General features: G+C 39.3%; 1 protein-coding gene and 1 long non-coding RNA gene across 2 annotated transcripts; both read left to right on the forward strand.

Moving 5' to 3' along the window:
* Positions 1-2455: 2455 nt before the first annotated feature.
* Positions 2456-3324, forward strand: LOC134623887 (Fc receptor-like A). Its single transcript, XM_063468896.1, has 3 exons — positions 2456-2718; positions 2798-3043; positions 3191-3324. Exons 1-3 carry the CDS (start codon positions 2697-2699, stop codon positions 3322-3324), a joined length of 402 nt encoding a protein of 133 aa, XP_063324966.1. The 5' UTR covers positions 2456-2696.
* A 1182-nt stretch (positions 3325-4506) lies between these two features.
* LOC134618067 (uncharacterized) lies at positions 4507-10026 on the forward strand. Its single transcript, XR_010091789.1, has 3 exons — positions 4507-4601; positions 7844-7936; positions 9684-10026. It is a non-coding gene; the product is annotated as an uncharacterized LOC134618067 (long non-coding RNA).
* Positions 10027-20880: the final 10854 nt, after the last annotated feature.

A 20880-nucleotide genomic window follows, 5' to 3' on the forward strand; every position in this document is an offset into this window, starting at 1 on the left:
GGATAACTGGAACCTGTATGACTTAATAAGAAGAGGTGGACGTCCAGTAGTGGGACACTTTTTACTGTGAAAGAAAAAACAAACAAGCAAAGAATAAAGAAACAAAAGTTAATAAACACTAAATCTGAACTCTTCATGTGCTGCGAGGGTCTCTGAAAAAGTTAAAAAATATAAATATTAACCTATTAAATTTTAACCTACAGATGATTTCAAACAACTTCTTTGATATTACTGGATTTAAAACAAAGTTGACGGTCAGGGGATTTTCTTTTTAAAAAACAAGTTCATGTTTGACTTAATTCAACATTTCATTTCTCTTTCATGATGTTTATTCCTTCTTATTTAAAATTCCAGCCTTTTGTGTGACCTGCATTAAACGTCAGCTCACAAAATAACCAACAGGGGGCGATGGTGAGCTGACCTCATGGGCCAAAAGGTCCATGATGATGAAAGCGCTCCAATGCAACACCTTTTCATCTGTTTAGATCCAAAATAATTTCTCAGTGTTGTGTAATGATTCTTCATCCCCAGCAGACGAGAGAAACACTGTAACAAGAAGGTTTTACCGTCTGTGTCAGTTTCACTTCCTCCTTCCTGTGACAGTGTGAGGCCTGCATCAACACCACGCTGCAGCAGCAATGACTGATAACACAAACACTCAGACAAACATCCTCAGCAGCTGATAACACAGTGTGAAACTACCCACAACTGTGAAACAATCAGTTTTTCTTCCTGATTGTTTCATAAAACCACAGAAAGATTATGAAACAACCTCCGTCTGAGGAGTGACAAACCGACACCCAAAACATCAGAGCCGTGAAATTTGGAGAAAAGGAATTCCCGACATACACTGAAGGGGTTAAATCTGTAGATGGTGCAGGAGGAGAAGCTGGAGATGACTGATATGTAGCCGACACAGCGATGAAACAGATCTCCTGTGATGCTGTGGAGAAAGACTACGAGCAGCAGCTGTGAGGAGCTTCACCTGCAGGTGGAGATGAGCTGATCTCAGTGCTGACACACTGTATGATGCTGTGTGTGCTGACCTCTTCATGGTCTGAGAGAGGGCCAGGGTACATAACTGGTTCCTGACCAGCTTCAGCCTGTGTCCACCAACAAAATATGTTAGTACAATATTTGAGTGTTTATGACCCAGAGCTCATTTTCAGGTACATTTGTCATTGGAAAGTACACACATAACATTTTTCACACTTATAAAAACTGTCAAACTCAAAGGTCAAATATATTAAAACCAAAATGAACACTAAATGAACTGGTTGTAGTTTGTTTCATTAACTAAGCTACAACACTGACTGCAGGCTGAAGTGGAGTCGATGTTTTAAATGATATTTCTGAATTGATTTGTTATGAATGAAGTGATAATGTCAGGATGTTCTTTATCGATTATCACAGAGAAACTCAAATATCATGTAATCATCACAGTTAACCTCAAATTATGTCAAAACAACGTTGCTGGTTTCTTAACTTTTGAAAGTACAAAAGCTTTTATGTGTTTCTGTGTGTTACATTTAAAAAGCAACTTAATTTTAAATGTTTTGCAACAACAGAGGAACTACAGAGTGTCTAAGTTCATATTCGGGAATAAATTTATCACATGAATCATTAAGAGGTAAGAAATCCACCACGATCTCTGTAAAAATAGAGGAAGAAACAGACTCAGAGGAAGAGGGCGGGCTTTACATGGTGTCAGTGAGAGAAATGAAAAAAAGCTGAAATGAGTGAGAAGGACGATGAAGGAAACATCTGTGCTGTGTCTGCTCTGTAAGTAGAATCTCTGTGTTTGTTTGAATTCTTGTACTTTGACTGTCTGCTCTCCTGATAACTGATGATGGAGGAGAAGACATGAAAAACAAATCAGGCTGAATTCAAGTTCAAAACACCACGAGGACCAACTGCAGGTCTGAAGGTTAACAGAGTTACTGATGAATTTATGAGTGAAAAGCTGAAATAAAATGTGATGTATAATCAGAGTAGTAAATTCACAGATGGGTTTAGAGTTTTTAAGCATTTCCATTATAATTACGTTGTAACTTTAAGACCTTCCTTTTCCATTTCCAATCACTGCATTAGTAGAAGATGAAGTCATGAAAGAAATCAAGCGATCAGTTTTATTTTATGATTCTGCTCACAGTACAATCAAAACATTAATTCTGGAGGCTCTGCTGCAGGAGAGATTTTGCTGACCTGGTTTAGAAACATGTGTCCATCTTAGAGCATAAAATAATACAGAGTTGTTCTGAGTGATCACCTTTGTCTGTTTATGTCAAATGAGTGTCATTTCTCTTTAGTTCTGATCTCACTGCTGAGCTGCACAACAAACCAAGGTCAGTAACCTTCTTCTGTCACAGTTTAAACCTGAGAAATGCTCACTGATATGACCTGATTGGGTTCATGTTTTAACAGATCATCAGTTTTTCATTTTAACCCTCACAGCTCGTCTGACTGTGAGTCCCAGCAGCTCTCAGTTCTTTGAAGGAGACTTTGTGTCTCTGAGCTGTGAGGAGGACGACAGCTCTGCTGGATGGACTCTGAGGAGAAACACAAGCACAGGAAACACCACTCAGTGTGGAGATGGGTGGGGAACATCATTTAACTCTTCCTGTGACATTAGTTACATCGTTGAACGAGACAGTGGAGTTTACTGGTGTGAGTCCAGAGAGGGTCCCATCAGTAACATGGTTAACCTGACAGTCACTGGTAAGCTGAGTGTGTGGAGTTAGTGTTGATGAAGCTGTGTGTAAATGGATGAAAGGCTGTAGTTTGTCTCTGTGTTGAGGTGGATCAGTGATCCTGCAGAGTCCTGTCCTCCCTGTGATGGAGGGAGATGACGTCACTCTGCTCTGTAAAACAAAGACCACTCCCTCCAACCTCCCAGCTGCTTTCTATAAAGATGGCTCCCTCATCAGGAAGCAGCCTACAGGTCACATGACCATCCAGCATGTTTCCAGGTCTGATGAAGGCCTCTACAAGTGTGACATCAGCGGTCATGGAGAGTCTCCATCCAGCTGGATCACTGTCACAGGTGACACACTCACCTGTCTGTGTTTCTGCAGCTTTCAACATTCAGAATAAGCTAATGATTATATGTTGTTCGTTTAAGGGAAACCTACAACCACATCTCCACTTACTTCCACACCTGTACCTACAATTACATCTATCCCTACATCAGCCTCTCCCCCTGGTACTTCTCTTCTTCCTGTGGTTATCTCTTTTGGATCAGTGTGTGTTGTGGTTCTACTGGTGTTACTGGTTCTGCTGGTGAGGCGATGTGTTCACAGGGAAACTGAAGGTGAGACTTCCTGATCTTTCATGTGTGGATTTTCATTTGTTGAATAATTTAAACATTTATTCTGATCATGTTTACATTGTGTGTCTGTGCAAATAACATATACATTTATACAATAAATTATGTTACTGAAAACTTTCAGCAGATCAAGACAAAGCTGCAGGCGAAGATGTCACATACAGTGACGTCACAATATCACATCTTCGACAGCAGCCTGTGAAACACAGCAGAGGTAATGTTATGGGAACTTTGGTGGGGAATTAAAGTAAACTTTTTTAACACAACCATGTTAGTTTTTTGTAGACTGATGTAGCCCTTCTTTATGAGAGTTTAAAGTGTGTCGCTATATAGCTAATCTCCCAAAGTTGAATCTGTTCATCTGGACGTAGCGTTTGATGGGAGAAACATTTCGTCACTCATCCAAGTGACTTCTTCAGTCTCAGCTGACTGCAGGTTTCCCCAATCTTATAAACAGTACATTTGCATAATGACTGAAACCAGCCCACTGAAGGAACAATGGGCTGTGAGGTCAGTTCCTTAATCATAATTATGCAAATTCCCATGACCATTGATCAACAATCACTGACCAATATATAGCTAATGCTAGCTAGCTTACATAGCTACAGCCACAGACTGCATGTGAGCAGATAACTGCACACATGTTCAGTAAAAGTGTGACCTGCTTGGGAAAGGTCTTTCCCAGCAGCTTTGATCTGATTTGATTGGCTGCAGACTGGTTAGATTTTTAGAACGTAAAATCGAGAACATGTAAGAAACTGGAAGCATGTGCCAGTTTGCATTTTGAGAACACTCCGGACGACGAGGAGCTTCTACCTTTTCAAGACCCTTTGTTTTAGTCTAACATTGGATGATGGATCGTGAGAACATTATGAATCATGTGAGGGATAATGAGCTCACCTTCATACATTTAATGATACAGATTATTGAAATAAAAGTTTCATATGTAGTTAATACTGTTTAGTATGCAACAATATCTTAGTTAAATATATCTGTATGTAAAGTTTCACACCACACCAAGAGTCACTTGCATGCTATTTCGAAAACATTTATATGATAACATGTTAAATTCTTGTAATCTCAGTATCTTTGTTTCGCATGTCACAGAAGCTGTCCCATCTTTTTTTCCTCCTAAACTATTTTAAATATTCAAAATCATCTAAATATCATTTTTATTGTGCAGAGAGTGATTCTGCTACAGACTACTCAGAAATGAGAACTGAAGATGTCCGTTATGGAGAAATCATCATCAAAGACAAGAAGATAAAGAGAACAGGTAGAGTTTCTCCTCTTTGTCTCCATCTTGGTTTGCTTCTACATCTAGTCACTGACACTCAGGTTTAAGCTAAATGCTAACCTACGAATGCTAACACACTAATAGTTTATAAAACTTGAACTTCACATGTTCATCATCTTTAGTAGCAGACTAATGTTTAGCAAGAAGCACAGTGTTTTAACTTCATATATTTACACAACAGGGACTGAATGTATTTTTACCCTCTTTATTACAGTCAGATGTTGAGTAAACTGGTGCATTAGGAGCTTTGGGAGAAACAATTGTCCTGATTGTTTTAAACAAGTTTCTTCTTTTTTGAAGCTATGAGGTGTGCAAAATACTCTGTTCTGGCATTTTTCCACATGCCGTTTAGTAAGAGGATAGATTCTTTAAGATGCAACACGTCAAGCTTGTTAGCCTTTCAGCATATGTTCTAACATGTGACAATATCTCCTAAAACTATAAATGTTTTCATTTATCCAAGGACGCGATTTCAAACATAGGACGGTACTCTTTTCAGAGGTGCCACTATGTCTAATTATACTGAAGCTGAATTCCCTTAAATGTCCTCAGTGAAGGAGGACTCCTTGCACCCTGCCCACCACCTGTTAGACCTGCTGCCCTCCTCCAGACTCACTCGCAGCTTCTTTCCCTGGGCCATCCAAACTGTTGGCAAACACTGTCCACCACACCCTGCACCACCCACCTCATCAATGTCAGCTATGGTCTGAGTAACCCTCGTCATTCAGGCCACTCACACACAGACTCTATTTAGACCAAGACGTTTCTTTCCACTACTTTTAAGCACGTTGCCTTTCTTTTATTTTTATATATACAAAACTTTTCTTTTTTTGTATACATTCCCCAATAGTGTATATATTTCTCCAGTTTGCTATTTATTCCTGCCTTCTAGAATAAATACAGTGATCAGGTGGGAAATTGGACAAAGAAGTTAAACCAACAACTGAACACTGCCTAAAGAACAAATATCTGAACATACCTGTACAGTCCTAGTTATTATTACACCATTCAGGCCTGTAGTACAGCAAAACATTTTGGTGTTAACACAGTTGTGCAACTGTAACCATGCTCTCTCTGGTCTCTCCGGGCTGTGGGTGTGTGGTGGGCTTTCTCTTAAAATGATTTTCTATAAAAAAAAACACTAACACGACAGGACAGTATGTACTGAACTTTTTATTCTGTTGTCTCCTTTACACACATGGCACACAGAGCATGTTACACTCCAAAAAACAGCCCTGCTTACAACAATCAGAATCAGAAGACTTTATTTATCCCCAAGGGGCAATAGGTAGGATTCCTACAATAGGCAGGAATCAAAATTACCCAATACAAGATGCCGTGAATGAAGCAGTTAAATATACAATAAAACATAAATATGTAAAAATCTTAAAATGACATAGCAAAATCTAACATGCAGCATAAATTTATAATCTACACAAACCAAATGTGAGGGGTAAAAAACAATGCATGTGCCATAACTAATGTTGCTGAATCGCAGCAGGAAGTGTAAGCAGGGACGTTTTCTGTCGGAGACATGACTTATTCTCATTATTAAAAAAGGAAGATAGAGAAAGTTAAAGAAATGATGTTCTCAACATTGTTTCTTGTGAGGAAGGATGTAGTGTCTTTAGAAAATCTTGCTGACTCTTGCGATGCAGACAGGCAGCAGACTTTAGAGGTGGTTCCTGTTTTTATATCTCACACCTCCGCCTATCTGTCAGGGTGGAAAAAAGAGAGAAGTTGGAATCAACAAGTGTTTGACTTTTTAATGTGGCTCTTTGTTAATTTCATGGATGATTCAAGAAACACCTAAAGTGTGGGCAAACTGTGATTTGTATCTGAGGCAGTTCCCAGGAGCTTCTCAAGCTGTCCTTTAATACGATTCATGATTTTGTCTATTTTTTAACATCTGCATGTCAAACCACAGCAGAAACTTCCTCCTGTAGTCTGAGGCCAGCAGCACAGTCTGCTCTGTGTTGGCTAATAGTGAAGTGTTGCAATAAGTAGTGGTGTGCGTATTGATACTGAAATATCAATCTTCTGAAACCATTAATGTATGTTCTAGAATCGATTCTCATATTAAAATATCCATATTTTAGTACCCTGGGGTAAATTTTGTAGTTTTTCCATTAAAAGGAACACAGTGGAAAGAAGAAAAGTTGATCAAATAAATTAAAAATTTTGTATTGTTCGATACATATGCGTACCGAACCAAAAGCACTGTATCGAACGGTTCAATATGGATACGAGTATCGTTGCACCCCTAATATCTATCTATCTATCTATCTATCTATCTGTATATGTGTATCTGTGTATATATGTGTGTATATATGTATATATATATCTATATATATATATATAGATATATATATGTGTGTGTGTGTGTGTGTGTATAAATGTGTCGCAGCCACTGGCATGTGCACTCACAACAATGGCTGAGTGTAAACGGAGTCATGTGTGGAGGTATTTTACCTCCACGAACAGCCAAGACGCGGTTTGTGATACATGTGGCAAGACAGTGAGGTGTTGTGGCAACACTACTAACCTAACACCTCAGAGTAAATCACATCACAGAATAGAGCATATGTTGAGGCGAACTGAAGAGGAGGACTGGAAAGGTGCTTAGAAACAGATGTCTCTCACGGAGTCCTTTAGTGCTGCAGACAGGCAACATGCTCAAATAGCGCAAAACTTCAAGTTTTTTATTTCTATATAATTATTCTGCATTATTAAGAAATAAGAACACATCATTATGAAGCTATATTATTATATTATTACAATTACATAATACAATTATATATTGTATTATGTAAAACAATGAAACATTACATTTTTGTACAAAGTATCATTATCGGATCATTATTGTCGATACCACCCTGAATTTTACTTGGTATAAATCGTATAGGAAATCAGTGGTATCGCACATCACTAGCAATAAGATGTTTGCTTCATGCGCAGTGGGGAAAGTGTGGCAGTTTGCAGCAAAAGAGCCGGTTTTGTGGATGTCACCTTTGTTTTTCACATGAACACCTCACACTTCGATCCAGTCATTCATTGGCTCACAGCAGAGGTGTGAAGAGGAGAACAATGTGAAAACCCCTTAAAGTTTTTTAAAAAAATCAGAACGTGTTCAACAGAACAAATAATGTAAAGTGTTTTGTAGTAGCTGTGTTGTTGCAGTTGTTGTATCTGCAGTAATTTAAATGTGTTTTATTTTACAGAGATCAATACAGTGGCGGTCTACTCCTCAGTGAAAACTAAAGACATCAGTTATGCTTAAGTAGCCATCAGCATCAGCCCAAAGAGGACCAGAGGTACAGCTGCTTGTCACTACCCAATCCATACCGGAAATCCGATCTGTACCACGCATGTGCGAATTGCCACAACACCCGAAGCATTTTGCGATAGCAATGGGTCAAAGTATCTGTTAAGATGTTAACAATTATAAGTGTCTCTTAAAATGTTTGCAGTAATGAAACATTTCAATACAATGTAGACAAAAATGAAAAAAAAAATTGATATGTAGGGATCAGGACTCCCCGATCCTTGCTGCGGATGTGCAAAGTCAGGAGCGTACAAATCGGGTCTACCCGATCTGTATTGCGCATGTGCAGATACTCTTCTCCCATTTCGTTTAATGGCAGTTTACTCCCCAGTGTACCAGGATACTCTCACTTGCTGACCGAGTGAATGAGCCCTATTGTAAACTGAACTAGTGTCAAATCGTGTTTTTGTATGGGTGGTTTTTTTGATTTAGTGATAGTCGAGTGTGTTTATGCTTGTCTGTATGGACAGGATTGATTGGAATTGTGATGATGATGATCCGCTATCACTGTCATTTTCAGTAAACACCTAATCTGGGTGATGTATTATCAGATGACATATTACTGCATTATTAAGTCTGTAATAGGCGCCATTCTCGTTATGGCGTTGTTGTTCAATCGGGGTAAGCTCTTTGTTTAGGAGAAAAGCAGGAATTTGTTTGTATACGGATGTATCCATGTCCCAGGCAGTCGAAAAAGAGGCATAGCTGTTGAGAAATGCTAGGAGCTAACTTGGCGCCATCCGTGTCATTCAAATATATTAACTGTTGCAATGATAGCAAAGAGAATAAGTGAAGTAAGATTTGCGCATGCGTGGTACCGATCAGGTTTCCGGTACGGATCAGGTAGTGACACTGCTTTTTATCTCTAACGTTGAACAGAGCATAGCTAGCTGCTGTCATGCTAAGCTAAGCTAACCATGTTCTCACTCAAGCTCAGGATATCAGACTTCACTTCACAACTTCCTCCTCCTCTTAGTGTAACGCATAAGCATACTACACTGATAAGATGTTCTCAAATGACTAAACCAGCGTGATTTTAGACAGTAGATGAACCAAGTGGCTAAATGCCCGGCGTAAGATAAAGAAAGAGAAAGAAGAAATAGAAAGAAACGCTGCACAGATTTGAGCCAAATAACAGCGTCTCAATCCATACATGTCCTTTAGTACACTTAGTACACAGTGAGTGGGAGGTCAAAATCAACCAACAGAATAAGGAAATGTCTTGATGTGTAATTGGGTAGGTGGGGAAAACCTGCCCAATTACATATTAAGATTTGATGTTGTGGTGTGCAGCAGGGGGAAAACAGTTACTTAAAACTGAATCACATAGAGATTATGTATTATGTAGTACACTTTACTGTGGGTACAGGATGTGACTAAGGCTACGTCACGCACATGGGTATTTTTGAAAAACTGAGGGGTTTTTTAAAAATCCCGTCCACACATGCAATTTTGAAAAATATCTCCATCCACACGTAAACGCTAAAAATGAAATGTTGGCCAATCAGAAGTCGCGCCCAGCTGCTGTCAGACCAGCAGATATTCACCACTTAGCATACAAACTGCAACAAAATCTCAGTTTTCAGTGATCACAAGCGCCATTTATGTGTGGGCAATAGGTGCAAGCGCAAAGAAAAATCTGCGTTTTCAAAAATACATTGGGCGTAGCCTGATATTCACTGATCTTTGTGTTACGACTGTTGTCGTAATTTTAATATGTAAATCTGAGTGTGCAGGTGCTTCTCCATGATTGGTGCATCCAGGGTGGACGGATTGTACCGATTGGCTAATGACCGGGAGGCAGCACATAAGAAGACTCCGCCAGGGACTGCCATTTCATTCATCCTCGGCTGACTCCGTGTGTTCACTGTTAGCAATGTTTTTTTTTAATGTAGGAGCATGTAGGGGTGGACCGCCTTTTTGTTTGATTACAGTTTTCTCCTGTTTTTTTTTTAAGTAGGGAGGTAAGTTATTGTTGTTTGGTTTAATTCTTTTGAGTAGGTAAGTTTGATTTGTCTCTGAGATAGGCTCTCTTTTGTTTGTTGTTTTGGCCTTGGGTTTACCCCGAAGTTATAATTCGTTCCCTTCCTTTGTTTCTAAATTCATTCGTAAATAAATCTTGTCAAAAAGTTTTAATTGTGTGATGTGCTGCTTGGGGTCGGACGTGGATGGATCACCCCTTATGTTATGGTCTGACTGCGCCTAGGGGCGCCAGGTGATTTCAACAAGTAAACGCAGATGTTTCATGAGCTTTCAGGAATTTTAAATCCCTTGATACTAGAAAACTAATATAAAAGGCGGAATTCACTGAGTGAACCTCAGCACATCTTGACTATAGATTAATGTCTACTGCCTTTGCTGCAACCTACATGAACATCACGACCTGCTGCGTACAGTGCAGCACAGTACATAATTTACGTATACTTCAGTGTGTTTTGCAGGATATTCCACCAAAAACATAAATCAATAACACAGTTACCAGTGGGCCATCCAGGTACATTGTAGACAACATATAGCCTCAGCTGTTAGTGTCAACCCGCTTATTTTGTCACCACAGTAAGACTAAATAGGGAAGTTGATCATTTGATGCTCAAAGTTTGTTTCAGTCAATGAAAAAGTTAAAACAGGGTAAAACAGTAAGAAAAAACACATCAATGCCTCAGATGACGGCGACATAATGAAAATCTTGCTGAGTTGCAAACAGGAGCTGGTTCCTGTTTTTAAGCGTCGCTGCTCATCCTGTCTGATAAAATCTGTCAGTTTAAATTTAAATGTCATTCAGTGAAGCTGATGAGCTCATTACTGATCATTAATCATGTTTCCTGTTGTTTGAACTGTTTGTGTTCAGACTTTAAACCAGAGTCAGTCAAGTCCAACTACTGATGTCCAGCTGCTGCCCCCCCCCCCCCCCCCCCACCACCTCAGACCAGACGACATCCACATGTTACAGATTTTTTGTACACTTATGTACCTATACACACACACACACACACACACATATATACATACACACACTTTGCAGGATTGATCAAACTCTGCTCTCTCTTGTTTGTTCTGTTGGTTTCAAACATGGGGGGAGATGGAAAACTTGATTTGTGTTCTTACCAGAGATGGTCGGTAACGCGTTACTGTAATCTGATTATTTTTTTTAAGTAACGAGTAATGTAAGGGAGTACCATTGCAAAAACGGTAATTAGATTACCGTTACTTTCCCGTAGGAACGCTGCGTTACTCTGTTACTAAAACCATGAGTTTTTTGCGAGAATGTCTCATGACAGTGACGTAAGCGAGTGCGACGTTCGTGACAGCAGCTGTCTGCAGATCAACAACGGATAATATATCGAGTGTGGGAGAGAGTATGAGCATGCAGTGTTTAAAGCGTGGAAGTACTGACCTTACTTTGAGTTTGATTCCATAAAAAGTGACAAAAACATTAGTGTCCGTTGTGCGTGGGAAGAAAACTTGTTTTTACAGCGAAAAAAAACAACCCCTTAACTTCCAAGCAAGCGCTGAGTGCGCTACAACTGTAATTAGAAATTCACAGAGAAACTCGCGGAGCCTTCAACTGATCGCTGCAGCACACCTGCACCAAGGCAAACTCCGCCTACCCCAGTCCTGCTTTACAGGTGAAAATAGAGCAACTAGCCTTTGACTTTATTTATTTTCTGCTGTGTTTTACTTGCATCTATTTGAAAGAGTGAGTTTAAACACACACACAAAAAAAATATTTTATGTGCTGGAATGTGCAGAAAATAGGTTATAATGTTAAACAAATTTCTTCCAGTCGGACAATGTTGTATATAATTTAATTTTTGCTTGATGCATAAAGTTAAAAGATTAAAACTAATAAAACACGTTTTAAAAAGAGACTTTTCCATTTGATTACATTTTGTATGATGGATTGTGCAGAAAAAGTAGAATTGGGCTGAAAGATCTATCACTTTATCACTATTCAGGTTGTAAATTGTGTTTTTAAAAAGTAACTAAGTAATTAATTACTTTTGAAAATAAGTAATCAGTAAAGTAACGGGATTACTTTTGGGGGGAGGTAATCAGTAATTAGTTACTGATGACTTTTTTCAAGTAACTTGACCAACACTGGTTGTGGCTTACCAATACATGCCTGGCTTCAGTGCAGAAAACAAAACAAAAAGATGTATATTAAACCACAACCACAGACTCGACGCAGCAGGCACTGCAAACTGCACAGAGCAGCGTCAGCATGCTTGATGGAGGAAGAGGTTTACTGCTGTAGGGATCCAGAAACCAATTGCACAGCAGCTGGCATGGAAACACTTTTACATTTAAATCAATGTGGTTTCTGGCAGCAGTTTCTCTCAATTTTCTCTCAAACAAGAATACTTGATACGTTTTTAGAGTTTAAATTTCAGAAAATAAAAATTTGGGGTCAAAAATCAGACAAAACTGAATAGTTGTGTTTCATTACAGTTATGTAGACGACAAAAGAAAAAGAATCCCAGTGTTGCCAGTAGCTGAACAGCGTTTGATGGTTAATTATTTACCGTTACTGCCCCGGGGATTAGTCAAAGTGTCACACTCAGTATTTTAGGATGTAAACAAGGAACTGCTGCCCTCTACCAGTGAAATTGGATGTTACAACAGAGGAGCTGCTTTAGAAACGACACCGTTTTAAACTTATTAACAACCACCAGGTCATCAGTCAAACACTTTGGGTTAGGTTGCCAAACAATCTTTTTGGAAACTAGAAGGTGTTACGTTTTAAATCAGTTAAATTTTCCATTGATGTAAACACACAGATGAAGTTCACTAACCCTAAAAAGATCAGCAGTGTGTGGATATCAGGACGTTATAGCCACAAACTGGTGAGATTTTACTGTTATCTGATTTGGTCTTGGAGTAACATCATAAATGTAACACATGATAAAACAATAGAATCGGTGTATTTCTGCCATCTGACTGTACAATGTAAATAAATCTAAATGTATGAAAAGAATCACATATATGCATACACATAAGAAAAACAACTGATTAGCATCATCTGGTTTCATAGGTAACTACTATCTAACATAACTTGTCAAATCAAATCAAATTAAAATTTATTTATATAGCACATATTAAAAAAACAGTGTTGACCATAGTGCTTCACAGTCAGTAAAAGCATGAGACAATTAAAACAAACAATAAAAGAGCACAACAAACAATAGGTAACAACACAACAAGCTAGACCAGCCAACTAGACAGAATCAAAAGCCAAAGTAAAAAAATAAGTTTTAAGACGTGATTTAAAAGACTGGATAGACTCGGCAGTACGAATATGAACAGGGAGGTTATTCCAGAGTCTAGGTGCCACGGATGCAAAGGCCCGGTCACCTCTCGACTTCATTCGAGACCTAGGTTGTGCTAGGAGCCTGTGATTGGACGATCTAAGAGCTCTGTTGGGATTGTACAAGCTGAGTAGTTCAGAAAGATAGCTGGGCGCTAAATTATTCAGAATTTTAAAAGTGAACAAAAGAATTTTAAAATCTATGCGATATTTAACAGGGAGCCAGTGTAATTTGGCTAAAATTGGAGTTGGAGTTATGCGTTCATAGATTCTCGTACCTGTTAAAAGACGCGCAGCTGCATTTTGAATTAACTGAAGCCGGTAGAGAAGAGAAGAGTGTTGGAGGCCCAAGTAGAGGGAGTTACAGTAGTCCAATCTGGATGTAATAAATGCGTGGATAAGCTTTTCAAGGTCCTTTAAAGGAAGGAACGGCTTTGCTTTGGATATCTGACGCAACTGGTAAAAGCTGTTTTTTACCACAGTGGAGACCTGTTTCTCAAGTTTAAAAGAGCCATCCAGGAACACTCCGAGGTTTCTTACAGTGCGATAAGGTGCCTCCTTTGTATTTTTTTGTTTGTTGGGACCTCCTGCCGGACCGATCCTGCTTTTGTCCCCTGACAGGCTTTCAAACAACAGCAAAAAATAATACGTTGATTTTATTCTGTCTCAAACAAAGTACTGAATGTCATGCTTTGATTTTCTTGGGAAAAAAATGCTATGAGTATTAGATTAGATACATGTGGCTGTTCCCCCGACCTTTGACTTCAGTTGTTGTCCATGGTGCTGATCAAAAGCTGGAATGATTCTATTGATATTATTGATCATATTTTGAGTGACTAAGGAAAATAAGAAATAAAAGCTCTTCAGTCTCAAACACAAACACATCCTACACTGCAGCTTTTCTTTTTACTTTGCAGCTACTGAATGATGTCCCTGCTGTTTTTAGCCCGTGGTTGTGGTTCAGTGTTTCTTTATATTCTGCACTGAAGAGAGGTGTGTATCGGTTAGCCACAGTCGAACTCAAGCAAATCATGTTGTCCATCTGACTCTTGGTGAAACTCACAACCACATGACAAAAACAAAGAAAAAAGAAAATAGTTTTAAGTGAATAATTTTCTTTCGTACACACTTATGTTTTACTTCACCTCACTGCTGCCAAACGAATAACTTTGTCATAAGACCTTTCAAACAGTCCTACTGATCAATAGTGAGTCTGTTGACACAGAATTTGTGCTCTGCCTTCAGGGAGTAAGAGTGAACAGGTGGTGCACAGGAGCCACGTCCAGCAACAATACAGTGGAACCCCGACCTACGAAAAATTAAAGTTATGAAGGCACTGAACGCAATATATCTGCCCATCTTACGGCAAAATGCCCGAGTAACGAAATCTGCTGGCTCTGGTTGGCTGACCCTACAATGCCCACAATGTCTTGCAAATCATGTGACAACCCCTTGGGCTTCCGTACATGCGCTTCGCTGTTCCACTTGAACGATGTATTGTTGTTCTAGTTAGCAATTAGCCTATAGCCTATTGTTCAGCATCGCGTCACTGAAAACGCGTAATGGGTGCTTCAACTTATGAAAACTTTCGACTTACGAAAGACCCTCGGGAATGAATTAATTTCGTAAGTCAGGGTTCCACTGTACTCAGGCTGTTGGGCCTACGACATGGAGAGCAAATGAGCCAATCAAATGAGTGATTTGGTCATTTGATATCTGTGTTAACGAGCAGTTGGACAAGTGTACCTAATGAAGAGGTATGACCAACCTCACATTCTGCTGCCCATATTGCTTTTAAAGCACCTGTTCAACTTTCCAGAAAACCTTTTTTATCCTGACAGAGAGATAAAAAGACTGATATTATTCACAGCTCTGAGGTTATGTCATGACTAGGAATGGGTACCGGTATCTGGTGCCATTATGACATAAACGGTAGTAACCAGACCGAAAAGCAGCACACATTTCGGTGCTTTATTTTAGTGCTTTTTTTTCCCTGAGATGTCATACACTTCAGATTCTAGCCAATCATTTTACCTTTCCAAGGATAGCAGAATGTGACCCCATAAACGACTTCCCTGAACCTGCTGGTCTGGAAGTCCAGCAGTTCATCTAAACAAAAGGCACTTAGACTAAAACAGATATATTTACATTTATCCTACCACAAAACAATAAGAGAAGGTACGACCTCTCCCATGCTCCCAGGATGTGGGTGTGAATGCCAGAACACTCTGGAATGCACACAATGTCTTTGCAGACTCCTAAGGAACAAACCTCTACCAACATGACATTGATTATAAAACTCTAAGCATATATGAGTAGATATTTCTAAGCATAAATGACAATCAACAATATAAACCTGACACCGAGAAATGCACCGTATTTTATAGCTTGCTGCAAGACCTCACACCGAGCACATCTACTCCGGGTTAGCAACATCCCCCAAGAAGCCAAAGAGGAGAGTCCTTGACCCTAGCCCTGCCAGTGTAGCAGAACTGATGATGGATGATGATGGCAGCAGCAGCCGTTCTTCTCTGCGTGAGTAGCCTAATGTTGTTTGTGTGTAATTTACGTTGAGTATAGGCTAACCACGTTATTACATTAATGCACGTAAGGTGAACTAGCAAACACTGTATATGCGGCTGTCTTCTTGTTTGATGGCAGATACTCCCTTCACCCTGGCCAAAAAGGCTAAAATGACCAAAGAAAAAGTGGAAAACAGTTAAACATGAGAGGTTTTTGGACCAATTTTGTGTTTTTTCCATTGTTTAATCACTGCTTCCAGCCAAGAGTGATACCATATATGCCCTATAGCTGCAGAAAAGGCTAACATTGTTATCTTTTTACAAAAAAACAGCTAAACATGAGAGGTTTTTGGACAAAGTGTGTGTTCTCCATTCTTTAAGCACCAGTTCGAGCACCGTTTAAGCACATGCCAGTAGCGGTTTTAGATACGGGCGACACAGGCGGTTGCCCGGGGCGGCATCGTGGTGGGGGGCGGGCTCATGGGCATCGGCAAAAAAAAAATTGCTCGTACTCATGCTGCCCCGACATCATGCCAGCGCATATTGGGAATGCCGGCTGCTTCCAAATAGAGCGCATTTCATTCATAATGTTGTAAATCCAAGCCTATCATGTATTCATGATTTGAATCCTGGGTTGTGCGAAATCACAGAAATACACCTTAGACAAAGTGAATCTGTAAACTAAGGTGTAGGTCTGTTAGGTTATGTTGTGGTGATCCTCGAGTTGGGGGATGGGTGTTCATACTGGAGTGCAAAATTAAACCGCCCAGGCCGCCAAACAGGCTAGGACCGCCACTGGCACCGGCACCATTTCAAAAGTACCGGTTTGGTACTGGTATTGGATAAAACCTAAACGATACCTGTCCCTAGTCATGATGTAGCTGGTTAGCGTATCTTATGATGGCTGGAAAGTAAATGAGCAGGAAGCCTGGCTTTGTCCAAATATAAAGATAAAGAGCAGCTGTACCTGGGCCAGGCAACTGGATTGATCTGACTCACCAAGAATAACAAACCAAAAAAAAACAAAACAAAACAGTGTGACAGGTATTTGTAATAGTGAAAGTTTCCACATTTCCACATCCACAGTGCAAAGAGAACTCAATGATTGGGACTAAAATGCAGTTAATCAAAAAGGAAAGCTTACTTTGTTATGAAGCTTGAAGATTGGACCATCCTTTTTTTTTCATTTCTGTCACTGACATCAAGTAAAGCCCACCCTCTTCCTCTGAGCACCAGCTTTTCTATTGGTTCAAACACAGTGAGTGGGTTACAGACTTTTTTTGTTATTTAAAAAACATAACTATTTACAAACTGTAATACCTCAATTTCATAAAACTGGTTGAGATTTCTACGTTGTTTATACTTTGATATTGAATCCTCCTGTACAAACACGTGAAACCAGGAAAACATGAGCACACACAATAAGCTATAATCATTAAGTAACTGCTGTTTTCAAGTAATCTCATTACATCGTATGTCTGTTGCAGGCCTCAGACATCATTAGTTCAAAAAGAAAAGTCAGAAAAATGGAACACTATGATTCACATTTTTACATTAACACCATCCATGGCCACTAGAGGGAGATGTTGGACTTTAAGTACTAACATGTACAAGCAGATCATAACATACTAAGCACGTGCTGTTCCTAATAAAATGTCTCTTTTAATCTACTGGGGATAAACACTACTTTCATTTAAATATATTTTCAGAACAATTGTGATACAGTCTGTGAAGTCTGTGATTGTGGGCTTCAGTGGACTTCCTGATCGGAATGTAATACTTCTAATGTAAAGTGAAGCAGAGTACACAGTGAGGATATTTAAAAATCACAGTCAGGAGTTAAAACTACTTTCTGCTTACTGTCTGTGCTCTGCTGATCAACACGACACAGTTAATGTTAACTCAATATTCCACCTTAAAAGTTGCTTGTGCTGGTTTCAGTGTCACAGTTCAGTCATTTTGAATCTAAAGTAAAGTTCAGAGGACGGGATGCTCGTCTTTAATTTTATTTCACTTTATTTGTATTGCCTTTTTTATGAAGCAGCTAAAAAGATCAACGAAAATGTAAAGTAGCACTGATGATGATCCTGATAAAGAAAAAAGTGTCATTACACAGTGAAGCATATAACTCAAAACTTCCTCTATGGATTTCATATTAAAAGGTTTGACTAGAAAGTCTTTGCTTCTTAACAGGGTTTTTATTGTGAAATATTTTAATGAATGCATTTCATGAGGTCAGTCTCTAATAATGTGAGGTTGTGTGTCTCATCCTGAGGAGACTGTGAGCACTTTGCTGAATTTAACTGATGACTATTGTCTATAAACACAGACAGATGTTTATATCTATACAGAGCTTTCATTGGACCATCCCATCAACAGTTTGCCTTCTCTAAGCATTAATATATAAATTAGCTCAATCTGAGTCAATTTAATTAATGGAGAACCAAATCACAACAACAGTCACCATGAGGCACTTTATAAGGTAAAGACTCTACAATAATACAAAGATGAAGAACAAATGAGGACACCTATTTGTACTCGGGCATTTTATATTAAATTTGCAGACAGACTAAGGCAATTTGTGAATTAATTTAGGTAAACGTTTAATTGAAAATGTAAACATTAATTTCATGAGTTACACAATTATAATACATCAGATTTTACCGTGTTTTAATGCGGATGGACAATGCTGGGCATCCTCTGCACACGGTCGTAAACAATCAGAGGAGCCTATTTAGTGACAGGTTTCTTCTCCCAAAGTCAAAAACCAACAGACTTAAAAACTCCTTCGTCCCACACACCATCAAACTGTTTAACTCCTCGCTGGAGGAGAGAGGGAGGGGAAACAGGAGGACAAAGGAGGTCAGGAACAACTGAGCTGTAGTGCTTTTTTCACTGTGCAATATTTGCAATATTTTTCTTTATTGTATCTGTAACATGCAACTTCTGTCGGTGCTGTGCTTCTGGAAACTGAATTTCCTGGAGGAACCCTCCAGAGGGATTAATAAAGTTTCAACTAATCTAATCTAATCTAAGATGTGATATTGATGAGCCCGTTAACTTACACAGCTTTCATTCCAGGCTTCAAACAGGTTAAACTTTATTGATATAGCAGCTCTTCTCCCATCTTACTGGCCAAAACATTTAAAGCACTCACAGCTGTTCTGTCTACAGCAGGGGTTTTACTTTCAGTCTTCATTGCCTCTTCATATTTTTCTGATATTGTTCTTTTATCTTCCTTTGTAACATCAGCCGCTCTGCTGTCTGTACACTGATCCATGGCTGTGGTTGGTCAGATGTTGCCATCACCAGGGAAAATCCAGGATTAACTTAGCAAGTTGCTAATCAGGTTCGTGCGATTGTTTTTCTCCTGACTGATGATGTTAGTGTGAATCCAGATAAGAGAAAGATCCTGTGGATATGCTGAACTCTCCTCGCAGTTCAGAGCCCTACAGAGACAGAAAAACGTCACATTAAACCTCCCCAAGTGGGTTTAGGACCAAGAGTTTTCTCTCTGTTTTGGCTCTTGAAAGCACATACATTTGAAAAGGGTGCTTTCACGTCACAGTGTGGACAGCTGAAATGGAGACTTTTTGAAAACTATGACACATTTTAGTGATGTGATGCAGTCAAGTGACCTATTAAACTAAGATAGCGGAGGGCATCATACAGCTGTTGTTTTGTTTGCTCTCAATTTTGACAGCCCTATCAGTTTGTGCATGCTTCAGACAGCTTTTCTTCAAATTCTGTAATTCTCACTCGCTTTTGCCACTTTGTACTTTTGTGTTACTCGCAGCAATAACTCCACCTCATTGTTAGTCCATTTAAAAAACTGCTTTTCCTCAACATTTTGCCGCGACGTTTTAAACAGCCGAGGCAGCTGAGGCAGGCCGAATCTTCTTGCGCAGTACTGGAACGTAAGCGTTTTTGGTCATTTTTATGTGGATGCACAACTCTGTTAAATTGAATGAAAACAATAGTGTGAACACCGAGCATTTTCAGACGGAAACGCTGTTTTCAGATCTCTCCGGGCTAGTGTGGACGTAGCCTTAGTTTAGGTATGGTTTCTATTAAGGAAGGGTCTTAAGTAAGCATGTAAATTGTGACTATTTTTTAACATTTGACACATTTATAATTCTGTGTATTGCTTTTGTCCTTCAGCTCCGGGATTGTTCATTGTTTTGGGATGTTTATCTTCCTGACCAGGCTGGAAGGATGGACACATTTTATTGCTCTGAGTCACTTTGCAGGCCACACTTAAGTAATAGTATAGTAATTCCCAGATTGAATATAATTTTTTATAATTTTGTCACAGATCGTAAAGCAACCTGTAGCTGTGATCCATGCAGAGAAGGGGCGAGGACCATGGTTGGTTGGTTCAACGATCTGCTTCCTTTGGTCGGCTGTCAGTCTGAGAACTGCCTTGTTTTAAACGTAGGTCAGGTTTTATAATTTGCCACAGAGGTCAGACTGTCTGACTTATCTGAACATGTAGAGAGCATCGCTGCAGCTTCCTGTTTGGCCCCTGATGAAAACACCAGAACAAACATGCTTATCGCAGGAAAAAAAAAAACTCTGTATGAGAGCTTTTCCTCTTTGATAAAGTTTTTGTGAGAGCTGGACCGGAGGGGTTTGAGGTTTGCAATCAAGAATCAAAAGTATGCTAATTGAAATAAAAGGAGAATAAAAGGAGTGCTACCGGTGTCCGTTAACTCCCAGTGCTCATCAATGGGACCAACGACAGGAAGGTAAAAAGATAAGATTACAGCCAAACATTCAAGTGCTTGGTGATAGTTTGGAAAAGTTATGAATAATGTGAGTCCTGAGCCACTCCTCGTGTCTTTATATTTTGTGGAAAATGAGAAATAAAAGCAGTGACAGATTGTGTCCATTTTCTGTGAAGATGATCCCACACTGCTTCAATAAAGGTGAGGTCCGGGTTCTGGGGAGGCCAGTCCATGCCCAATAGTGTCCAGGTATTTTATTGCATTGTTAGTGTGTTTAGGTTCATTGTCATGCTGAAAAATAAAGCTGTTTCTTTGCAGATGGTATTACATGGTGGCTCAAACACGACCTTATGTTTATTCATTTATAATTCCATCAATT

This window comes from Pelmatolapia mariae, linkage group LG3_W (assembly GCF_036321145.2).
Source record: "Pelmatolapia mariae isolate MD_Pm_ZW linkage group LG3_W, Pm_UMD_F_2, whole genome shotgun sequence".
Lineage (NCBI taxonomy): Eukaryota > Metazoa > Chordata > Actinopteri > Cichliformes > Cichlidae > Pelmatolapia > Pelmatolapia mariae.

Coding starts and splice junctions, on each gene's coding strand:
- LOC134623887 (XM_063468896.1), top strand. CDS start 2,697: ATGGTTAACCTGACAGTCACTG. Junction 2,719..2,797: donor GGTTAACCTGACAGTCACTG/GTAAGCTGAGTG, acceptor CTCTGTGTTGAG/GTGGATCAGTGATCCTGCAG. Junction 3,044..3,190: donor CAGCTGGATCACTGTCACAG/GTGACACACTCA, acceptor TCCCTACATCAG/CCTCTCCCCCTGGTACTTCT.